General features: G+C 51.6%; 1 protein-coding gene across 1 annotated transcript; it reads left to right on the top strand.

Annotated features, from left to right (window-relative positions):
- The first annotated feature begins 3,871 nt into the window (after window positions 1–3,871).
- On the top strand, window positions 3,872–19,630 carry RND2 (Rho family GTPase 2). The gene is made up of 5 exons (XM_054396839.1): window positions 3,872–3,973; window positions 4,121–4,208; window positions 16,002–16,111; window positions 18,440–18,574; window positions 19,382–19,630. Exons 1-5 carry the CDS (start codon window positions 3,872–3,874, stop codon window positions 19,628–19,630), a joined length of 684 nt encoding a protein of 227 aa, XP_054252814.1.
- The last annotated feature ends 3,392 nt before the right edge of the window (window positions 19,631–23,022 follow it).

Here is a 23,022-nt window from a genome sequence, read left to right as displayed (position 1 = left end):
CACTGCTGTGCACTGACAGTGCCAGCTGCTTGTCGTTTCCCCGGCTCACCCCGGGCCATGCAAGCTGCTTTGCCAGGAAAACCAAGCATGGTGCAGAAACACAGCAGTGGGCAGCAGAGTTCAAGACCCTCATCAGCATACAGTACCACTGGAGCAGCCCTCGTGGGAAACCTCATCCTTCAGATCACAAGAGGGACCTTCCCACCGGAGGCCCTGCTGGGTATAAAGGAGGGGCCTGACACAGCCCAGGCACATGCAGCCTGTGGGATGCTGCCTCATTCTGCTGGGCCTGTCTCAAGGGAGACTTTAAAAAGAAAACCGTTTTCCCCCAATTTTTGTTGAGGATATGCGATTCATATTTGAAATTCAATGGAAAAGAAACTGACATTTGAAGGTCGGGTTCTGTTTATTTCTTCCCTCCCCATCTCTGCCACTCTCCACGTGGAAAGGAACTGCAAAACCAAACACGTCTGGCAGCAGCATCCAGCTGGGCTGGCTCCGTCACTCTGACAGCAGTGCCGGGTGCCGCAACCACACCAGGAACGACAAGAGAGTGCTGCACGGCCTCCACCCAGAGCCTCCACCCAGAACGAGGCAGGGGGAGGCCAGCACAGAGGTGGAAGCTGCATTTCAAGAAGCTGGATCCAGCGTGGGGGGGATGTGTGTAGCAAGGAGGTGCCTACACCCAAGGGGACAGAGTCAGCCCTTTCCATCATCCCACCCTGACCCTTTGTGTGCCTTCAGTACCGCAAGTCCTTGTCCCTCCAAGAAGCCTCATGGTCCCATGGGAGAGCTATCAGTTCACAGCCAGCCTGTGAAGTTCCCCCAGTCCTCACATGTCTCTTCAGCTGGTGCTGGGCCTGACGAATCCTAATGAGAGGTGTCCTGAGAGAGTGAAAACCAGGAGCTGCTCACCTCCAGAGGAGTGGTTGCAGAGGTTCCAGGTCACTTTCTTGATGCAGAGAAACCTGCAGCAGTAACAGAGGTGCTTTCATCTGATAGCATTTATGGACTATTATAATGAGCTTTGGCTTGCTGAGATAAATTGCTCACCCAGTGGTGCAAACTTCATTAATGCCAGCAGTGAGTCAGATCAGTGCTATTCTAGCACAGAATGTAAACAGGCTGGGCACATGACAGCAGATTTGGCAGGGATTTTTTTCTCTCTTTCTTTTAACCTTCCTAGTTGCTGTTGATTTTTATCTTTTTGCTGGCCTATTCAAACGCCACTGCTTCTCCACCTCTTCACTTTTTAGGGGAAGCCATCAAATAACACACCATTCAGGATTAAATGATTTAGCTGCTGAGTGTTAACTGCTAGCAATAGTCCACAGTCTTGTCTGGCAAGTTTCTAGCTCTTTTACATATTTGACAAGTCCGAAAATATACTTAAGACTAGATCTGATGAGAAATTGTGTTCCTTGTTTCTGCCTCAGTTTAGAGGTTTTACCAATGGAAACAAGATGTTGCAGACTGAGACAAAAAGAACAGAAAAGGTAAATATGAAGCTAACTATGCAGGAAAGTGTCACTGTGTAACAGAATGGGCATGAGCTCTGTCTGTGTCCTCAGGGGTGACACTCATGCACCTCTCACATGCTATGTCCACAGGTCTTACAGAGGTCACAGCCATGTGGTAGAGAGCAGGAGAGGCCTCACTTGACACACTCACTTGCTTCAGCACATCTAAAGTCAGGCCCAGAGCCTGTGACTAGTGGGAGAGGACCAGAACTTGAGGCTCTGTGTCAGCAAAAGAACAAGATGTCCCAGGCTCAGGGACGATGCCTGGGTAAACGTTTGTTTCTCCCAGTGCATTTCCCTAGTACAGGTTCTGAGGATGTCTTCTAGTTTCTTTGTACAGGAAATAACGCGAATATAACACAATAAAGTTAATTCATAATAGCAATTAAAATCCCTGAGAGCACTGATCAGCAAGACAGCATCTAGCCACTGGAGAAGCGTTTTCAGGACCAAATGTGTGGGAGCCATCTGTTACCTCACATACATTGTGATAGTCACAGCATGTTTCTGCATCCTCTTTGGGAGATTCACACTGTAGCTTTCGGTTGTCTGACATATTTGGCAAGCGTTGCCTGCCAAAAGGTGCATTGCACCAAATGGGACACAAGGCTCAGCAGGGACAGTGCCTCAAGTGGCTCCCAGCAAAAGGCACCCTCAGCTGCTCTTCCTCCCAGGGGGAAGTCAAACAGGATATAGAGTTTTCACTCTAGAAAGCAGGGTCAGAGTAGTCTCTTGGTTGGAAGAAAAAAAAAATCTATTAAGAAATACAGTGAAGAGCTTTCAGAAGAAAGGGCCTTGTCCAGGGGAAGAGCTTACTTCAGGTGACACCTATGGCCACCCGGCACTCCTTCACCTGCAGTCACCAGCACAATCAGCTCTTTTTTTTCAATCCTCCATATAAAAGCTGAGCAACAAGCACACATGTAAGAAGGCCAAAAAGCCCTACAGGGCTTACAAAACACGACACAGTGCTGAACAAGCTCCTGTCCTTGTGGAGGGTGGAAGCAGACAGGCATGTGACAGTTACTCATCATATTAAGGCAAGACTGGGAGGCACGGAGGTGCTGCAGCAATTCCCATGGCAGAATGAGGAACGCCTGACAGCTTCCTGGTGAGGATGTGAGCTACACTCCATGATTCCAGGACAGCCTTGTCCTCTCAGCTCTGAGGTCTTTTCTGGTGTGTGATGATGAGGGGGGACCTGAACTGTCACTTGACCAGCTGAATGTGCTAAGGACACACCTTCAACGCCATCTGCACTTTGCCCCTGTCCTGCAGGTGCAGCAGAAAGCAAGGCAGCACTGGGAATATCTGGGCACCTGTATGGCACAGTGCCCTGCACCATGTCTCTGTTCTCTACTAATTTTGACTTCATGCACTGCACCAATATTTATATGTGAAAAGCGTCTGTGATTTCAGCCAAAGCAAACTGCCCCATCATCCCATTAATAATGCCAAAACATTTTAATTTCCATTTCCTCAGACTTGCTTTGTCTTCATTGTCTTTTGCTGCATTTGGTGACAGACAGCTTGTCTCCGACAAATGAGCTTGCCATTATGGTAAACCTTGCTGCAGCATGGCCAGCAAAACACTTTTTCAATCGTTCTACTAATTAAAATCACTGCTTGTAATTTATAGCTGCACTGCCCACACCCGGGAGGGCTCGGGGAGCTGCTGCCCTCTTTGCAGAAAGCTGTGCAGAAGCCCTATTATCTCCTTCCCGCACCGGCCGAACTTGGTCACGGGCACCGGAGGTTCGGGATTCCCAGATGGAGTGCTGCGTCTTCCCGGTCCTGCCCGGCTCCCCGGGAGAACACATCCCGCTCCCGTAGCATTGCTAGGGGGGGGCAGACTTCGGTGGGAAGGGGCCATCCCCCGTCCGGGGAGCGACCGCCGATGCCGGTTGATGTCTCTCTCGTGGTCGATGCTTCACCCACACCCCTCCGGCAGCACGGGGCTGGAGGACCGGGGTCGGTGGGCGCCAGCGGGGTGCGCTCCAGGCCGAGTCCTCTCGCTGTGGTGCGGTGGAAGGTTCCGGGCAAGGGGCCATAGGGAGCCAGGCGGGGGGACCGCGGTTGAGCGGGGGAGACAGCCGCCAGCGGGGCCGCCCCTGGTCCTGGCAGAGGCCCCACTTCGGTCCCCACGCTATGCTGTTCACGACAAGTCTCGGCTACCGGCGGGATAATGCCCCAGGGGCCGACGGGGGCGGTCCCGGGACCGCGAGGGGCAACGATGGCCCTGCCCAGTGCCGGCCCCTCTCCGCGTCTGGTTGGTGCCGTTGGGGCCGGGGGCGCGGCCAGGCTGGGGCCGTCCCGGTAAAGCGGCGGTGCGGGCGACGCGGCTCCGCACCATGGAGGGGCACCTAGCTCGCTGCAAGATCGTGGTGGTGGGGGACACGCAGTGCGGCAAGACCGCGCTGCTGCACGTCTTCGCCAAGGATTGCTACCCCGAGGTGCGGCGGGCGGGGCGGGGGGCTCGGCTCGGCTCGGCGGGGCGGGGCTGGGCTCGGCTCATCTCATCTCATCTCATCTCATCTCATCTCATCTCATCTCATCTCATCTCATCTCATCTCATCTCTGCTCTCCCTCCGTCCTTCCAGAGCTACGTGCCCACCGTCTTCGAGAATTACACGGCCAGCTTCGAGATCGACAAGCAGCGAACCGAACTCAACATGTGGGACACCTCAGGTGAGCTGGGGTCTGCGGGGGTGTGGGGCGCGGCGAGGCCAGGCTCGTCCCTTCAGCCGAGGGTCTGCCCCTCCCGGAGCCCCCAGACCGGATTGGAGCTGGGGCTGGAGCAGCTCCGGCAGCTTCCGATATGCCGGGCTTGGGAAAAACCACAGCCCGCGCTGGGCCGGCTCTGCGCTTCGTTTAGCTGCAGCCTCGTCCCTGCCCGCACACACTGCCTATGCCACCCAAAACGGCAAAACCGGCGCTGGGTGCGAGACGAGGCCAGGAGGAGCTGGGAGAGGCGAGGTGGAGCTGGAGAAGGGAGACCTCACCTCGGAGAGGAATGCGCGCGCGATTGTTGTCCTTTCTTCGCTCTGCGAGAGCCTCAGGGCTTCCTCGAGCTTTTCTGGCTTAGTTTAGTTTTGCCTCTGTGATTCTGCATGAAGCTATAGGCAGCCCACCGAGACCCTTCCCAAACTTCCTGATCTTGTTCTTGTGAAAGCATGAGTTGGAAGTGAAGTGCCTGATGCAGAGATAATAAATGCTTGCATCCAGCAAAGTTCCTATGTAGCTTTTAATTTACCTCTGACAACCTCTGTGGACAGCTGCATGATGCAGCTGCATGCTCTGCTGTTGGGGTGTGTACATCATAGGCTTGCTGCTGCTCTTTCCCCATAATTTCTGGAGTCTTTAGGACAGATTAAGTTCTCTCAGTGTCCAAGAGCAATGGTAAATTAAGACGTCACCTAGGACCTTGCTGTAATTTTGCATCCATGAAATTACAGCTGTGAGATCAGCACAGCTCTACCTACAGTGGTGACTTTACTGAGTCTCAGACCAGCTCTGATATGTATATAAAAATGTGTCACATAAGTCTGTTCTGGAGCTTCCTGACCCAGAAGACTGCTTTTGCTGTGTTTTTGTCCCTGAGATCCCCAAAGGGGTCTTTGACTTTGCCAACACAATGCTGGCTCTTTGGGCAGCTGTTCATGCTGGGGCCATTGCTGAAGCATTTGCTCTCAGTGTTTGACTGGAAGTTGTGCTTGAAGCACAGAATGGTGGCTGCAACATGCAGGTTGCTTCATGGTGAATGGTGCTGGACTGACTTGTCTGCATGAAGTCCCTGCATCAAGATGTGGTAGCATTGAAGCCATCCTGGTTGACCTGGGGGGCCCTCTCTGCAGAGAGTTCCATGGAGCTGTTCTGACAGGGCAGATCGAGGTGCTCTGGCCAGTGCCACATGTTCCTAGGGCCTGCTTGTGTACACCCACAGCTCTGTCACCCCCCATGGCTGGGGCTGTGCTTTCCATGCCATGGATTTCTGCAGGTCGTGAAGAGGGGATGGGTGGGATATCCTTGTTAGGCACTGAATGGCTTTGCTCTGGATACCTGTATTTAACATGAAAAACTTCATGTTCGAGGGTGCTAAAGCATGTTTGTCTGTTTTTTGGGAATTCTCCAGAATGTTTGGCTTTGATCTTAAAAATGTTAAAAGGACAGGATAAGAAGTCTTTAAAGCTGTGTGTATGTCTTTTCAGCGAAAGTTATGTTTGTCTAATGGTTCTCTCTTTAGGCAAGAGAGAATGGACTTTGATTGTTTTTTTTATCCCTTCTCCATATGAAAAATATAAGACCTTTTAAGTGCTTTGTTGTGAGTTAGCTAGTTTTCCAGATAAACTCTCTTTTGCTTCAGCTTCGATCTGATACACACAGGAGCTAGTTCTTCAATTAAGAGTCCTGCCAAGCAATGCAAAGCAATTTCCCCTGGTAGTCAGACTGATATTTTCAGCTGTAGACTGCAAATTGCTGTTGAATTTCCACTGTGCTTCAGAAACACTTGTAAATAGAACCTTTGGTAAAAAAACGTTTTGCACAGTAGCAAGTGGAACTAGCAGAGCTGAAGGGACTGAGAGTGGCCAACTGCCCTCCTCATGCAGAATGACAGGCACTGGGGGGCACTCTCCCCAGTCTCCTACCTCTTGTCTCTTTCAGGGAGCTTCATGTTAGGGGTTTATTGTTCCAAAATTCTGTCCCAGTGAGAGCAGAAAGGGAGGTGCTGGCAAGCTGTTCTTCCCTCCCATCAAGATCACTCTTTGTATTTTAAACTCTTGCCATCTTTTAAGTAATTGGATCTGAATGTCTCCTCCAGAAATCAGAAGAGAAACCAGGGCAGGGCTGACCATTTTTAATATCACCTCACCCCCCCCACCCCCCCCAAGTTAATTGTTAAAGTGTTTGGAGATTACAGGAGCTGCACAGGGTGAACTGGGCATCACACTCCCTCTATTGCCACAGCCTACCTGGCTGCTCAGAAGTCCCGTTGGTAATCTCTGTGCCAGCTAGGATGTTGTCTGCTGCCTGAGGCTTGTTACACCTGCCTTGAAAGTGCCTTGGAAAATGCAGCCTTTCAGACTGAATTTGCCCCTCCTGCTAAGTGGCAAATGAAGGCTCTGACGGCAGCTGGCAGGCAATAAGTCTGGTTAGAGAAATATTGCCATAGGCTGGACAGAAGTGATGGAGAATTGAATGGCTCCCAAATTGCATTGGGACCTTTGATGTCCTTTAAATGTCTTTTAACCCTTTGTCCATTGATTAGTTTTTCTGAGGCTGGAGTGTGACTCTTGTGAATTTCCAGCACTGAGAATAATTCACAAGGATGAAACCTGTGCCGCTCAGACAGGACAAATGTGAGGAGTCTGCACCATCTGAAGTCTCTTGTATCTCAGGGAGAAAAGGGAGCCAAGTTTGAGTGTGACTCCTTGTCCATCATCTGCAGATGCTGTTTGCATTTTGTGTTTGTTTCTGTTTAAGTTGGCCCCACCTCCGGGCACACTGTGAGAGTAAAATTGTTTCAGGTGCCATCTTACAGCACAGCAGAGATGCCACATCCCTCCTGCCCCCCCCCCCCCCGACAGCCTCAGCTACTTGCTGTTTCTGCAGCCCCCATTGGAAAGCAGTTTGAAACTTTTGTGTGTGTGGGAAGGGGTGTGGAGCCTGCCGGTCATACTGGGTGGACAGGGCTCTGGTTCCAGGGATCTGGCGTGCCCTGGCACCTCTGCTCATAAGGGCACAGTGCTTGGCTGTTCTTTGTGCTCCCATTCCAGCAAATTCTTCTTCTCTTGCATGTTAGCTGAATGTGCTTGGCATAGAAATAGATCCTCTGCATGGCGCAGGTATCTTGTGGTGGGGGGAAACTCCTGTTTGACAGGATGCCTGATGGCTTGGGAGTGCTGTTCCCGAAGGGCTGGGTGCCTCCCAAGCCCGAAGCGCTGGTATCCCAGACGCGTCAGGGTGGAGGAAGGGCGAATGGTTTTGTGCTCACTAGCACCTCTTTGCAGAGAGTAGGCGAGTTTCACTTCCATGCTCCAGAGGTGTGAAAGGGAGAGAAATTACCATGAGGTGTGCACCAAGCGGGGAGCGTTCCCTCAGCCGTGCCGTAGCTGTGTATTCCCTTTGGGATCAGGGAGTGTCTGTGGGTCTGCCCCTCTCTGGGAGGTCTCAAGGCTGGAGCAGAGCTGCTGCGGTGCTCAGCAGATCTCTGGCAGCGAGAGCCCTCAGTGCTGTCGGACCCTCCCGGGATCGGCTCCTGCTGCGTTCCCATGGTGACTCTGGCATCGCCAGCGAACCCACTGCCCACACCTCCAGGTTGGCCCAGCGCTGCTGCCCTGCTGAGCCCCTTCCCCATGCTGAGCAGGACAGAGATGAGTTCAGCAATGCTGCTTCCTGAGGCCTTGGCAAGGTCAGGGTGCTATGGTGTAAGTGCAGGCGGGTCTGAGGCTTTGCCCTCTACCTAGGTTGGATTTTTGTTCTAATAACAGCAGGGAGGAAGCTGCTCTGGGCACGGCAGCCCGGGCTCAGTTCTTTGGTTTTGGCTCACACCCATGTCATGGCAGGGGGCTCTGCCTGCCTTCTGTGTGTGTGGCCTCTAAGTGCAGGCAGGCAGAGGATTGGTGTGACCTGAGGCTGTGTATCTGATGGGTGCATCTTCTGCTCATGCAGATCTTGGTGCAGAGTAGAGTTGCCTGTTCATGGGAAGGCCATCTGTGCCAGTGGCTCAGGGATAGGCTCAGGCTGGGCACTCTGCCTTGCACATGATCGTTGCTGTCTTGGAAAGCTGCTAGACTTTTCTGTACAGTGCAGACCAGCAGGATGCACTGCTGCTGAGAGCCACAGTGTCTGCCACAAACTGTGACTGCAAAGATCAGGACCCACAGGTTCAGCAGTGCCACTTTGCTCTGCCATGCTGCAGCTTGTAACAGGGGAGTTGCACGGCTGCCAGTCCTTCACTGAGGCTTCTGTCACTGCAGCAGATGTGCTTTCAAGACAAGATAACATTGTGAGCTGCGAGCCCTCCTCCGCCTCCTGATTTGCCTGCACTCAGCAAACACTCTGCCTTGGTATGGCTGTGTGGGAACCTCCAGGCTGTGGTAACAGGTCCTTCTTTTGGGGAATTGCTGAAGAATGTTGATGAGATTAGAGCTGAAAGGGGCCAAGTTTAGCATTGGCGTCTCCATGGATGCTGAGGCTGTCCGTGCCTGGATTCCCAGTGTGCAGCTCCAGGATTGCCATGGCTGCCTCTTCCAAAGTGCAAGAGCAAGTTATATTTTGGGAAAAGTTCAATGCCACTTGCACTCTGAGGCAAAGAAATATTTGGAGCTGCCATTTCAATACCAAAATAGCTCCTCTCATGCTTCATATTGAGGCTGGGAGCCTGAAACCATCATGCTTGTGTTCTGCCTCTGCACAAATATGTAGTTAAGCCTAAAAATATGTGCAACTGGGTCACATTCTCAGGCAGGTCAGTAACCAGTTGGGCGAAAGTTGGAAGAGCTGCAGCAAAAACATCAGCAGAAATGCTTATGCTAGAGTGGATGGACCTGAGAGGACAAGACATGACATGACAGGCCCTGTGAGGATATTCTGAGTGGGCTGGGCATGGTGTGGGGGTGCTGCTATGCTGTGTGGCTCAGGGATGGAGGTTGCTTCTCCTGCACCTTGCCGCAGCCCTGGGACTGCATCTGTCCTTTTTCCCCTGTGGGCCTGGGGGCTCAGCCTCTGTGGTCTCTGGGGTGTCCTGGGAGTCATGAGGGGTACTAAGTAGGAACGGTGCCGTTGGAGACAACCAGCCAACACTGCCGGCTGCTGCAACCTTGTAGCAAGGGAGGGCGGACTTCCTGTGGGGTGGGTTTGTTCCTGGCTCTCGTGCAGAGCCCTTGCGCACGTCAGGGAGGTAATCCACTCTCTCCTGTAGGCACTGCTCTGCTCTCTCCATTTGTTGTCAGTTTGGCTGTTCTGTGGCACCCATGGCACCTCCCAGCACTGCAGACTCCTTATCCAGGTGGTCACATAAACAGACCTGCAGAAACTCCCTGGAGCAGAGCAGTCACACCCTGTCCTCTGCCTGCGACAGCTTTCCTTTCTAATGGCCCTTTACCCTGTGTGGTGCCAACGATGCCCCTCTTGCCCCACCAAACACTGCTAATGTGCTTCAGGATATCAGATGGGAGACAGGAGTAGGCTTTGTGGGAGGGAGAGCTCTGAAGGAGCTGCTCGGTGTCTATCTTGGGCTCTGTGCACATGGTGAGGACATGGTCGCAGCTTTCCTTCTGCCCTAGATTCTGAAGATAAAATCTCCACTTGATTAAACTTCCCAAGTGCACAGCCCCAGCCTTCCTTGCAGGCAGGATCCTTATCTGGTAGCCAAGCAATCAGGGAGGGTTCTGCTGCTTATGCAGAGCAAACCTGAGATGTGCAGTGGTGCACAAAGCTGATTCTGCTCCTTCAACCCTTGGATGTGCTCCCCAGAGCCAGAGTGCTCCCTGGCTGTGCTGTGGGAAACTGCTGCCACTCCTAGTTCTTGTTGTATGGGCAGGTTGTGTCAGTGTCAGCTGCCCTTGTGACATAGCAAAGAGTGCCAGGAATGGACTTCTGTCTCCCATTATCTCCCTTGTCAGATGCTACATGCCTGACTTCCAGCATGCCTGTGAGAAGCCTGAACAAGGTGCTTGGGCTGCCTCTGCAGCTCCAACTCCCCCCCAGATGCTCTGTGATGCTCCCCCAGAGATGTCAGCAGGGACTTCTACAAGGAGCTTCCAGAGCTGTCTCCCAATTGCCAGAGCAAGGTTGGCATCTGAGCAAGCTCCTCTGAACCTCTGTGAGTGGCATGTGTGAGATGGGGCACAGGATGTGGATAAGGGAGAAGTATCCTGGACCTTCCTGAGCTGGGGATTCCTCTGCTGGTAAATCCAGCAGAACAGCCTCCTCCTGAGTGGCAGGTTTCCAGTAATAAGATCTGGAAAGAGGCCCAGAAATGCCACCTCAGCCTGTTGAATACCATTCCCTTCATCCTGATCATGGCCCTGCTGAAGGTCTGCCAGCTGGACTGTTTGGTAAGTTACTTTTTTTTTTTTTGGTATGTAAACCATAAGCATTGGGAGCAGAGAGTGACTCTTCAGTCTGATTAGCTTTTTCTGCCAAGTGCTTTTCCAGACAGCTATCTGGTGGCATGGAACAGGTTCCTCCTTTCTTACACTGCAGGGAGTTGCAGTGATGTTGCACAATTACAATAAACATCATGGTCCAGCCATGACAGAAGATTATAAATGTCCTGGGGCTGATGGCAGTGCCTTGACTGGTGTCTCTTGGAAGGAACACTGAGTAAAGGGTAGTTGTAGTACTAGCCAGCAGTTCCCTCTGCTTTTTGTCTCTTTCCAGCTTTGGTGGGATGCCTCATCTCCTTTTTTTGCCCACTTTTTCTCTGTCAGACAAGAGCTTTGTGTCATTTCAAGACAATTCTCTGGTCCTGACCTTGCTGCCTATCAGAATCAGAGAACAGGGGCCTTCCCCATCATGTCTAATCATCTAACTTCTATCATATCATTATCTAACTTCTGATGAACACATGGTCACCTTCATGTGGGGAGATCTGTTCTGAGGCCTTTCCTGGAAGGATGGTGGCATCTCCTTTTGTGGCAGAGGGGTTTCTGTGAGGAGATGCAGGGGGATGCACTGGTAAAACCTCTGCCCCTGGGGCTGTGATGGGGATGCCTCAGAGAGAAACCACAGTTGGCTTTTCCTGGCTGTGTGGTTGCTGGGGGCAGAGCCAGTGAACCACAAGGAGCACAAGGCATCTTGGTGCTGGCAGGGGTGTTGGTGTTTATCAGCCTGGCACTTCACACGCTGATGGCCAGGTCTTCACTGCAGAGTGGAATTTGGCACAATGGCAGCTCTGTCTGACTCTCACTTCACCAGGCCTGCTTTGCTCTTAGTGCCACTCATTTTAATCTCTAATGTCACTAATTGTTGCTGCTTTTTGTAATTGTGACCCCAGAGTTGCTGGGTCTGGGCTTCAGCCTGCCAGAACCATCATTGCCTGTGTCTCTGAATCTGTCACCAGTGGTTTTTAATCTTGTCTCTGCCACTTGTCGGTCTTCTGGGCTAGACTCTAATGAGCTCTGTATTAGCCTCAGAAATATACTTTTTTGTATCAATGGGATCTGCATTATCCTCCCCTTCCAGACAATAATCAGCCAGCCAGGGTCAGGGATCCTTAACCTGCCTCTGAGCCCCAGCTGATCAGGGACCTGCAGGGTGCTCAGGAATTGCTGTAGTTTGTCAATCTTCAAACAAATCCTCTGATTTTCTGTCAGGAGAGAGGGTCTGATTTCACACTGGGAGGATGAAGTCAGTCTCTGAACTGACTGACTGGTTCAGATCGTTGTCTCCCTGACGTGCAGCTACTGCAGTCTGGGAGGATGCAATGGCTGATTTCCTGGTCTTCTGTTAATAAATCCCATCAGCACTTAGGATCCAGGGACTGAGGAGGACATTTGTATGATCTGGTCTGTCATATGCCAGGCACACCAAGCCATTGCTCTTCAAACACTGCCCTCTGCTCCTCTGGCATAGCTATGTGGGAAGGTAACCTGAAGCTCTTCAAGCTTGTGGATGCAGCACTCCAGAAAGCTGGGATGAAGTCCTGCTGCATTGTGTGAAGGATGTTCTTGGGCTGTCCCTGCAGAAAGCAGCATGCTCTGCAGCCTTGCTGGCTCCATGGGGAGAGTTTACAGTGAGCCCTCTGAGACAAGTGCGATGCAGAAGAATTTAGGTCTTGGCATGGCTCATCTCTGTTCCAAGCAAGACCTGGCTGTGGTTGCAGGAGCCCCTTGCAGAGCAGACCACGGCACTGCAAGCATATTTGCTTTCAAGAATCAAGAATCAAGAAGGTTGGAAGAGACCTCAAGGATCATCGAGTCCAACCTGTCACCCTACACCTCATGCCTATCTAAACCATGGCTTAATGTTTCATGGTTTAATGTGCTATTGTTGGATGGAAGGTGCCCATCTGAGGAGGCTCATCTCTTAGAACAGCCAGTGAGGAGCAAATGAAGATTAACACTGCAATGGTATAGACAAAACAACGCATTTCAGTGCCCTGCCTGAGAGTGGCATCTTTGAGTCAGTGCCAGGCTTTTTGAGGGACTGCCAGCTGATAGGACAGAGGAGCTACTCATGGCTGCATCTGTCCCTGAATTTCAGACAAGCACCACGTGGATTTTATTTGTAAGCTGTATTTTGGCTTGCTCCAGTTTTCTCTTTTTAATCACAAACAGATGTACATAGGCCCTGTTTCTTGCAAACCTGGGTGCCAAGAGGGAGAATGACTCATGCAGTGAAGGCAGGCTGGATCTGCAAGCACACAAGCCTAGGGTGCATGTGTTCAGAAGTGCCAGACTGTGGGTCTCTGGGGTGTCTTTGCTGGAATATCTGAAAGGTGTTGAGTGCTCAGAACCAATAAAACTGAAGACCTGGCGCTGAGGGAGCTCAGGGCTCTTGTGTTTTAGGATTGTTTTGCTTGGTTGGTTGGGGTTTTTTTGGCCATGCTAAATGGAACTAGAAGAATAATCCCCCAGACAATTTCCTGATTCAGTAGAGAAAGAAAGCTGGAGGTTACCTAAACTTGGAGCACAGCAGCCTTCCTGCTCTGCTGGCCAGCACCGACCATCAGTCCCCTGGGGTGGGCAGAGGCTCAGCATCTGAGGCCATGAGTGCTGGCTGTTACCAGCTGCCAGCGTTCAGCTGCCAGTGAAGGGGGCAGGGGCTTGGAGTTGGAACAGAAAGTTGATGAATCCAAAGGCAATTTTGATCTCATTAAGAAAATGTTTTGTTTTGTTTTCTGACCTGCCACATGCCTTCCCTCAGCTCAGCACGGGGGTCTTTCCTGCTGTGGTCCCAGGTGGTGGTGCACAATTCCTGGCACCAGGGTGGGGTTGGGGCTGGGTTTGTGGGATACTGAGGGGCCATGCTCTGCTGCAGGCTCTCCAGGAGCTAGCTGGCTGGCTGCTGAGGGCAGCAGCAGGTTGCTATGATACAGTTTGCTGTGGCAATGCCTGTGCTGAATGGAGCCAAGGCCACCTCTACAAAAGGAGCATTCCTGGGCTGGGAGGGAGCAGATGTATCTGCAGTGTTTATGTAAAGCTGAGGAGCTGCAGGGAGAGGATGTGTGTGGGAACACTTTCCTCCAGCATGTACTGGGGGGGCCCTGTCTGGAAGCAGGCACTCTTCTGTGCCCGGACTAGAGGGCATGGCTTGGGTAAAGCACCCAGCAAATCCAAGCATGCAGATCTGTGCTGGATTGCCTCTCTTGTCTGTAAACCGACAGCAGGCACAGGACTGAAAGCTGAGTCCAAAGTGGGGGGCTCAGTGCCAAGCTTGGTGCTACCTTTGGAAGCAGGAACTGGGTCACCTTGCTGTGCTGCAAGGCATAGGAAGCAGTGGCTCACTAGTGCCAGCTCTGTCAGTCATGAACTGAAGCAGCTTGAGCCTGAAGTAAGGTCAGCAAGCTCATGCCTGGGATGCGGGGTCACCCTGTCTCGCTGTTCCTCCCTGTGCACCAATCTGCATCCCCTGTCCCCATAGCTGGCCAAGGCGCTGCAGAGACATGTTCCCTGCGTGGAAAGGAGCCAGAATTTCTCTCTAGGAAGAGGGCTGGGCTCTGCAGCCATCAAGGTCTGTTTCTTCTGTGTTGGCTTCCAGCTGCTTCTCTTCCCAGTGACTTTGCTGTGAGAGAGACCCAGGCTGCAGCTTCTGGCTGGTGTAGAAGGGGTGGCAGGTGCCGTTGCTGCTGTGGCTGGCAGCAGCCTGGATGGCTGTGAGAGCTGGAGATACCTGTTGTTGACTATCCTGCGACTCCAAATGCATATCAAATCTGTCCAAGGCTCCATGACAGTGGTGGAGGCTGTGCTGATGGGGATCTGTGCTGTGGAGGTCCCCGGGGCAGAGGGGCTGCCGTTGGTATCCTGTTGTGAGCTGGTGTCAAGGGGAGAGTGGGTAGCCAGGCTCTGGTGCTGGGCAGGGTTTGGGAAGACAACACATTTGTGCCCTCAACCTGCCCCGTGAGAGCTCTGGGCAGAGGAAGTAGCAGTCAAGGCCAGGGCTGCTTTCCTGGCCAAGACTTGCAGAGGAGTCCGGGCTGTTTGCAGAGCTCCTGCTGTGCTGTGCCTCGCTCTGTGCTGCCCATCAGTTGTGAGCCCCGGTGCAGACAAGAGGCAGGGGCAGAGAATCAGCCTCTTCTTTCACTTACTCCAGGCAGATTCCAATCCTCCCGGAAACATAAGTGACCATCATCCATAATTCATCAGGTGCTGAACTTCATCAAGGAGCCACCTGACACTCAGGCTGGATGCTCCACCCTCCTCCCAGGGTGGGAAAGCGCCGGGTTCGAGCATCCCGAGGGGCCGTGGCAGGAAGCGCGTCTGGTTTCCTGGGCTTCGGGGTGCGTGATCGTTCTCTCCAAGAAGGCAGAATCAACAAGGACTCTGGTGTCTCTGCTCCCCTTTTCATAAACAAACATCTGCTTCTATCCCTCCCGGAAGTTTTAAGCTATTGTAAAGCCCAATATAAACCCAACCGGTGTTTTTAAGTAGCAATGAACAGATTGCTGCATTGCTGTTTACTGAGGCTCCTACAACCGCACGTGGAATGCAGCTCAGATGAAAACATCGTAGGACTTTAATGCCTGAAACATACAGCGAAGGGGAGTGTGTGTGCTCGTGTGTATCAGGAGCTGTGTAGGATTCAGGCTGGGCTCTCTGCCTGCTCACTGAGAAATCCTGCAGCATGCAGAACTCTCCCTCGGGGTGCTCACCAAATCCTGTCACATCTTCTCTGTACGAAGACGGATTTGGACTTTTCCCAGCATAAACCCACAGCAAAAAGGGTTTTTGTAATTTCCCACCCTCCCCACTCCCCATCTTAGATTCTCACAGTTAGGTGAAGAAGCTTTCCTGTATAAAGATAGCAAGAGAGGGTGGGAAATAGTGGCAGCATTCCCTGTCTCTTCTCAGCCACACCTTTCCACCGCTGGTGGCACAGCAGCTGCATGACAAGCAGCAGGATCCTCACGCCAGTGGTGGAGGCAGGTCCTGCTCTGCCGCATCGCAGCCCTTCCACCTTGCTTTTCTGCAGTCAGCACAGCTCCACCACCTCTTGCTTGCCACATACTTACTGTGGTGGGCGGGGGATGCAAAAGTTCTAAGATGTAAGAACACAAGGACAAAACCTCTGACTTACACTGCTAAGCAAAGGGAGTGAATCCTCCTCCAACCAAACTGCTGAACCTAAGGGTGTCTGGGCTTGGGTCAGCATCCTTACCTCCAGCAGAGCTGGCTGCACCATATGGGAGTGTCTCCAGTTCTTACTGGTATTTGAGATCTCTTTGCCTGGCAGAGCAAGCTGGGGGTGCTAGCCTGTGCCAGCAGTCACCGGGATGGGACTCTCTGCTCAGCACTCTCCTTCTGCTCCTCTTTGCAGGCTCAGCATATTATGATAACGTCCGTCCCTTGGCGTACCCAGACTCAGACGCTGTGCTCATCTGCTTTGACATCAGCCGCCCGGAGACCCTGGACAGTGTGCTCAAGAAGGTGAGGACCTGCCATGCTTTGGGACTGGTGAGACAGGTCCTCTGCAGCAGCACATGGAGCTCCCTGAGGCTGTCAGCAGGGCTAAAAGCTCTGGCTCTGTGGTCAGTCTGTGGCTGGGGGTCATGTGCTTGGATGAAGATGATGGTGGCTGCTGCTGATCCCTACATGGTCTGTGCAGAAAGAAAGATATTTCTGTCTGAGAGGAGCCAAGTGAATGGTGTAGCTCATGGCAGCTTGCAGCATGTGTGTGGGTGCCTCTGTGTATGCACACACACACAAATGTGGGGATGCTCCTCGAAAGTGTTGTGCATCTCTTGTTGGCATAATCACCTTGTGGATTACTTGCAGCAGTTGAGAAGTGGCCCTTGGTGCCTGTTTCCATGCAAGTAGAGAGCATGCTTTTTTGGCTGTCCCTTCAGTTCAGCATCTGCACAGTAAAACCCCAGCAGTCAGTTCCCTATAGCTTGACAACAGGAATAATGAGCTCTGGCATGGAATTTCAAGCCCATAAATGAGTAAAATGAGATGGCACAGTGCCACTGGACAGGATAGCATGCAGAGCCCTGAGCACTGCTTGCCCTGGCCAAGCTGCCTGGTCAGGCACTGCGTTGGCAGTCTAGAGTTTTCTCCCTGCAGATCAGTGCCTTTCAGCAAAGCAGATTTGTCCATCTGGCAGGCCCTGGAGAACCCCACAAGGCTGGGGACCCTCTGTGGAACACTGCTGGCTGGCCTCCCAGCAGGTCCCCGCCTGCCACTCTCCAGGATAGTAGGTGGTATCCAGGGAAAGGTTCCCATATGAGGCTTTCCTCCAAGATGGCATGATGTGCCACATCTCACGTTGCTGCTCAGGACAGAGGGTAAATGGCCTCCTGGCCACTCACACTCCTTGATCCTGGCCATACACTTCTTCCTTCCTGAAGCTGTGGCTTTGGTGAGCTCTCTCCATGGTGCCACAGAGCTGCAGAGGGCTCACTGGAGGCTGCATCATGTCCTGGAGGCAAGGCTTGCCTGGCATCTCCTTTGTGAAGCTCTCTGAGACACCGTGGTATGAAAATCTCTGCAGTGATTCCTGTGGCTGTTCCCCAGGCTGCTGGGGTTGGACTGGCCACAGTCTGAACAAGTTGCATTGTGCTGTCTGCCCTCTTGTCCTCTCCACATTTTGCCAAATGTTGTGGTGAAGCGAGTGCCTCTCACTCAGCTGCTGGGAGGGCTGATAAGTAGGTCTGTGTCTCAGAAGTGTATTGGTGAAGGGACAAAGGCCCTTCAGATGATTCTGTCAATGGTGCAGTGTTCCTTTCCAAAGCAGGTCCTGGGTCCAAGAGTGCTGGGTGGAGGAAGGCATTTTGTGTGGACTGAAAGAATTCACTGGTCAGATTGGGAGTCAGAAGAATGATAATGCAAGCAAATAACTTACACCTTAATGAGATGCAAACCCATCAATAATTAGCTAGGGTTGGGATTTATTTATGTCTCTGCACTCTTTGTGTGAGGCTGCACTGCTCAGTGCACAGCCTGCCCTGTGCAGCCTCACAAATGCTTTGAGTACTGTCAGGCAACGTCTTTTTGATATGGTGACTTAAAATAAACCTCAGATCACAGGGGATTTCTTAAGTGTCTCTGAGTAGATGCCTTATTTCCTTTGGTGCAGGTTTGCAGCCTGTGGAGGTGAGGAAAATTCCTAAGACACCATGAAGCAGAAATAGGTTTTAACTTTTGATATCAGGCAAATAAGGAAAACAACAGTTCCCATTCAAGCCTCAGGCACAAATGCTAATGCAGCAGAGGAAGTCTTTATTAGTGCTGCCCTTCTGATGCTGGGCTGCCTGTACAGCCTGCACAGTTGAAGGGAAGGAGCCATCCGAGAGAATGCAAACAAGCAGCTCTTGGCTTCATACAGAGCAGGTTTCGGTGGGGTGCCAATTTCATTCTGACAAGTCTTGCTTGCATAGAAATCTGAGACACCCTAAGGTGTCAGCCATGTGCAAGGAGGGTTGCAGCTCTCTCTACAGAGCAGGGAGCCTGACCTGTGCCTGCTGAGAACAGACCCTGTAGCTCAACTGCTTGGAGGGTTTTCATCCTTTAGGTAAATTATGAACCCAAAAGTACTGTATCATCATCATCCTCTTGGGCAGGGTTCCTGACATGCTTGGAAAAAGGCTGGAAACAATGATTTGAGACCCTGTGATGGCTTTTGTTGTTCCAGCCTTGACCTTTCCACAGGCTGCCTGCTGCCAAAAGTAACTTCATGTGGAGGTGCTGCTGGGCCTCATGAAGTGTTTTGTGCACCAGCAAACCATGAGCACCCTCTGCTTCTTGTCTCCTCTGCAGTGGCAAGGGGAAACACAGGAATTCTGCCCCAATGCCAAGATTGTGCTAGTGGGCTGCAAGCTGGACATGCGGACAGACCTGAACACGCTGCGGGAGCTCTCCAAGCAGCGCCTCATCCCTGTCACACATGAGCAGGTCTGTTGGGCAGCTGTCCCTGTAGGGCTCGGGGAGGTGAGGTGGTGAGGTGGGGACTTTTGCAGGACCTACTAGTACAAGAAAGCTCAGCAGCAAATGAACCATTGTGCCCAGGTCTTGGTCTGAAGCTGGTTTGTCCTAGCTCATGGATTCTGAGCTGCTCATGCTTACAGCACTCTTTTTCCTCAGCTCTGGCAGACCTTGATTTATTCCTGATGCTCTGATGGTTAGTAGATGAGAAATCTTTCCTCAAGGGTGGTGGAGATGCCTGATTTGACAAGTTGGACTGGCTAAAGGGGAGTGTTGTGCTTCTACATCTCTTGGTTCAATGCAGCTCTTCCTGCTCCAAGTGAGTCTCCTGCTTGGGTTCAGTGTTGGGCAACACTGCTGAAAGGGGCAAGCCACAGCTGTAGGCCACCATTGGACCTAGCAGTGCCTCCAGACTGGCTTGGAGGCTCAGTCTTTGTGGTGCAGCACAGGGGTGGCTGTGCCTGCACACTTTGCTCTCTGCCCGGCTCCATGTTGTGCAGAGCAGGTCCTAGATGACTGACCTGATGAGAGGGGCTGTCCAGGCCCTCCAGTGCAAGGGTAGCACCACTCTAGTGATTCAGGGTCTAGTGCCTGGAGCAGTGTCTGCTTGGGAGACCACCTCATATCTGGTGCTCTCACAGGCACTTGCACTTCAGTAACAGCTGTGCCACGCTGCCAGCACAGGCAGGGCTTGTGGTGGTGTGAAAGGATGCTCTATGCAGGAAGCTCTGGTGCCTTAACCTTCTTCCCTCTTCTCCCACTCTCTCTGGACTGCAGGGCAGTGCTCTGGCACGGCAGATTGGTGCAGTGGCCTATGCAGAGTGCTCCTCCAAGGTCTCTGAGAACAGCGTGCGGGATGTGTTTCATGTGACCACGCTTGCCTCTGTCAGCAGGGCGCACAAGAACCTGAAGCGCAGCAACTCCAAGCGGGGACTGAAGCGGGTGTCACAGATGCCTGGCAGGACAGACTTGCTGAGTGACACAGAGATCAGGAAAGACCGAGCCAAGAGCTGCTCCATCATGTGAAAAAGGCTGTAAATAGTGTCTGTGTATTGTCCATTTTGTACAGTAACTGGCTGAGACGAGGGCATGGTGCTGGCTGCAGGAGCCAGCTCACCTTCTCAAAGCCTTTCTCTCAGTCTAGGGCTGAGCAAAGGTTCCAGCTGCAAACCAGGGTGCCTGAGTTGCCCCCCACTGTGGAGACTTCTGGGTTGGCTGCTGCTGTACTGATTGCTTGGGGTGAAGGAACTACTCAGCAGAGGAGTATTCAGGTGCTGAAAGGTCTGTAACTGGTTAAAACAAAGTACAAGGGAGTGCTCCTGTGTGTGTCACCCTTTGGTACCCACAGCCCAGCCTCTGCACATGTGTGCAGGCTGCAGCACACACAGCCTGGGGCAGGGGATGTGTGGGATCTGGGCTGGAGGGTGGGAGGTGGGTAGAACTGCTAGCAGCAGAGTGCCATCAGGAGAAAGTACTCTTCAAAGCTTTCTTTAGAAGAGAAATGAGGTTTGCAGGGGAGCTACCTTCAGCTAGGCTGGAGAGCAAGTCACCATGGAATGTGCTGGTCTGGGAAGGCCCAGGCTGGGAGGGACCTTAACCTGTTGATGCACCATGGAAATCCACCTACTGTGAAGAAAATAAGTGGTTCTTTATGTGGTGTTTTAGCTACTCAAACTTCATTTAAAATACAGCAGAGTGGATCTGGCTTCAAGGGAGAGGTTTATGCCAGGAGATGTATCCTGAGAATTGTGGTTCCCTTCAGTAAGCAAATGCCACTCTGGAACTTTTGTCCCAGCTGTGCTCCCGAGGCATGTGCCTTCTGAAAGAGCAGCCTGGTCTCCATCCGTTTCCAGCTGCAGATTGTGTTGCATGGTGCTATGTTGGTCTCGTGCAGAGAACCAAAAGATGATGCTCCCATCTGCACCCTGCCTCCTCCCCATCTTGTCCTGCCACGCAGCCTCCTTCCAACACCTCTCATTGCTTCTGCTGCTGCCCTCTCTAAATGCCTTTTACTACAGTGTTAGCCTTGACTTAACGTCACAAAGACACTTTAAGGAAAAAAAGAGTCTGCTGCATTGCCAGATCCAGCTGTGTCAGTGGGCTACAGAAAACAAATAAACATCACTGGAAAACATGCACTGCTTGGCTCATTTTTAATTAGTCAAACCAGCATCCTCTCAAAATGTCTTACTGCCCGACTCCTGTTTGTGTCTTGATGTATCTCTCTGGCTCTTGAAATACACTAACATACATTTGAGTGAAAACCACAGAGGACTTAGCTGCATATGTTAATTTTGGAGATGAAACAGCTGCCTTGAATAACCTCTCACTCCATCCTGAATCCTTAAACACTGTGGAGTATTTGCAGGATGTTTGTACCTGATCTATCAGTCTTGAGCTGACAGGAGCTGGCCTCATCCTCATGCTATGTCACTAGCTGCAAGTGAAGACAGCTTTTGACAGTCCTTTGTGTCTACTCTTCCACCCAGGTCTTGGACTTCAGTTGCATCATGAAGGCTATTTGTGGAACTGGAGCAGCTGAGCTACAAGCACAAGAAAAGCCTATGTAATGACTAAGTGCTGTGCTGGGGTGCAGGTTGCAAGGGCATGAACATGCCCATCTGCAGCCTGGGAGGAAAGAAACAGCAAAGCCCTATGCCAAGAGCAGCCTTCAGTGCCATGACGGTGTCTCTTGGTCTGCAGGGTCCCCAGAGCCTTTGCAAAGCTGAACAAAACCACATCCCTGCTTGAACAGCTCTATCTCACAAGCGGCACTAGCAAGTCCTCTGAACCTGTGTCCGTTTGTTTTCATCATCCTCAATCACCGTCTTCCTTCCTTCCACATAAACACAGCAATATTTGGCAAGCACCTCTCCCTTTTCCCTCTAGCATCTTCCAGGCTTTTGAACTGAATGGGCCAGTCTCTATAAATGCAGTTTCTGGCACTCTGATCAGTTTAAATGTCCAGAGGCTCTCTCTTGTTAGCTCAACGGAGAAATAAACCTCCAGTAGTGGGCAGTGGTATCAAACCTGAGCTGCCCCCAGTATGGGCACGTGGAGCACCCTGTCCTTTTCACAGACTGCAGGGAATAAAAACTCATCTTCAGCCCCGGGATCACAACTGTCCAGCAGTGAGCTGTGGCTGAGGCACAAAGGCAAAACAAGAGCTGTTCTGCTATTCCCACCTGGGGCAGGAGAGGTTAGTTCACCTGCGGCAGCAAACATTCAGAACAGTGTATGGGACAAAGCCCTTTAGCTTCTCTGCTTAGCCTCAGCTCACTTCATCCATCCTGTGAACCAGGTGAATTCTTGGGCATTTTCTATCATTATAGATTATGTAGAGGGGTTTTATTCATAATATCAGCAAAATAAAACTCACACCAGACCCAAGATGAAAAGAATCCAGCAAATTACTGACAATAATTATAGGAACTGAATGTTTCTTTGATTTACCATTAACTCAAGTAATGAGTCAGACAAGTGTTCTAATTACATCCATGAATAAACTGCTCTCTTATAAATGGCTTCAGATCTGCAAAGAAATTACTCTTTGTGTTTGGATCTAAATGTGGAAGGAGGATTTGAAAGAGTAAACTACTTCAGCAAAAAGCTATCCATGTAGTCCTTGCTCCTCAGCAGTATTAGTGTGTCAGGTACCAAAACGCAACTTTGTAGGATTCAAAAGGAACACCATTACCAGTTTAGGGCATCTGCAGAAAGGCCAGTCTAGGGCAGCAGAATAAAGTTGTTGCAAAAGGTACCTTTGTTGAACAAGTTTCAAGACACAATTAAGTCCTTTCTGGTTTCCTTTCACAGGACAGGAGCAGTTTATCTGGCAAAGACACTGTCTAGGTCTGGGATGCCTCCAGCCAAAATGCTCCTAATCTGCCTAGGACCAGAAACAATTCATAAGCAGAGGCAGTAATAGCCAGCCTCAAGAAGAAGGGGAATAGGAGAGAAAGATCAATCACATCTGTGAAGTGTTTTGAGGTCCACCATCAGCAACTGCTGTGTGCCTGCCCCTTGTAATGCAGTCCCAGTGCAGAAAAGGCTCAGGCACTCCCTGTGAATCATTGCTCCCCTGTGGGGCTGCGTAGGGAAAGATCCTGGCCAGACAATGCTGCAGCCTCATTGGAATCCAGCCTTCCCCTCTGGAAGCCCTGAGCCACACTAACACCCCAAATTCTGCCATCAGTCCCCCAAGGACGGAGCTACTGCTGCTTTGAGGGAAGGAGGTATGTGGGTGGGAGTTCCAGTAAATTAAAAATTCACTTCTTCTAAAAAGCCTCTTTCCAAAGAGAAATGGCAAAGTGGCAAGCCAGGAAGTGCAGGCTGAAGTCCTCCCCCTCCTCAGATTGGAAAGAACAAGGGAGATGTCCATACAGCCCTGGAGGAAGAGCCTGTCCCAGCTACACTCT

Source organism: Indicator indicator, chromosome 39 (assembly GCF_027791375.1).
Source record: "Indicator indicator isolate 239-I01 chromosome 39, UM_Iind_1.1, whole genome shotgun sequence".
Classification (NCBI taxonomy): domain Eukaryota; kingdom Metazoa; phylum Chordata; class Aves; order Piciformes; family Indicatoridae; genus Indicator; species Indicator indicator.
Note: the sequence above shows the minus strand (reverse complement) of the source record. Positions and strands in the feature narration are given on the sequence as shown.

Coding starts and splice junctions, on each gene's coding strand:
- RND2 (XM_054396839.1), top strand. CDS start 3,872: ATGGAGGGGCACCTAGCTCGCTGCAAGATCGTGGTGGTGGGGGACACG. Junction 3,974..4,120: donor CCAAGGATTGCTACCCCGAG/GTGCGGCGGGCG, acceptor CCGTCCTTCCAG/AGCTACGTGCCCACCGTCTT. Junction 16,112..18,439: donor TGGACAGTGTGCTCAAGAAG/GTGAGGACCTGC, acceptor TCTCCTCTGCAG/TGGCAAGGGGAAACACAGGA.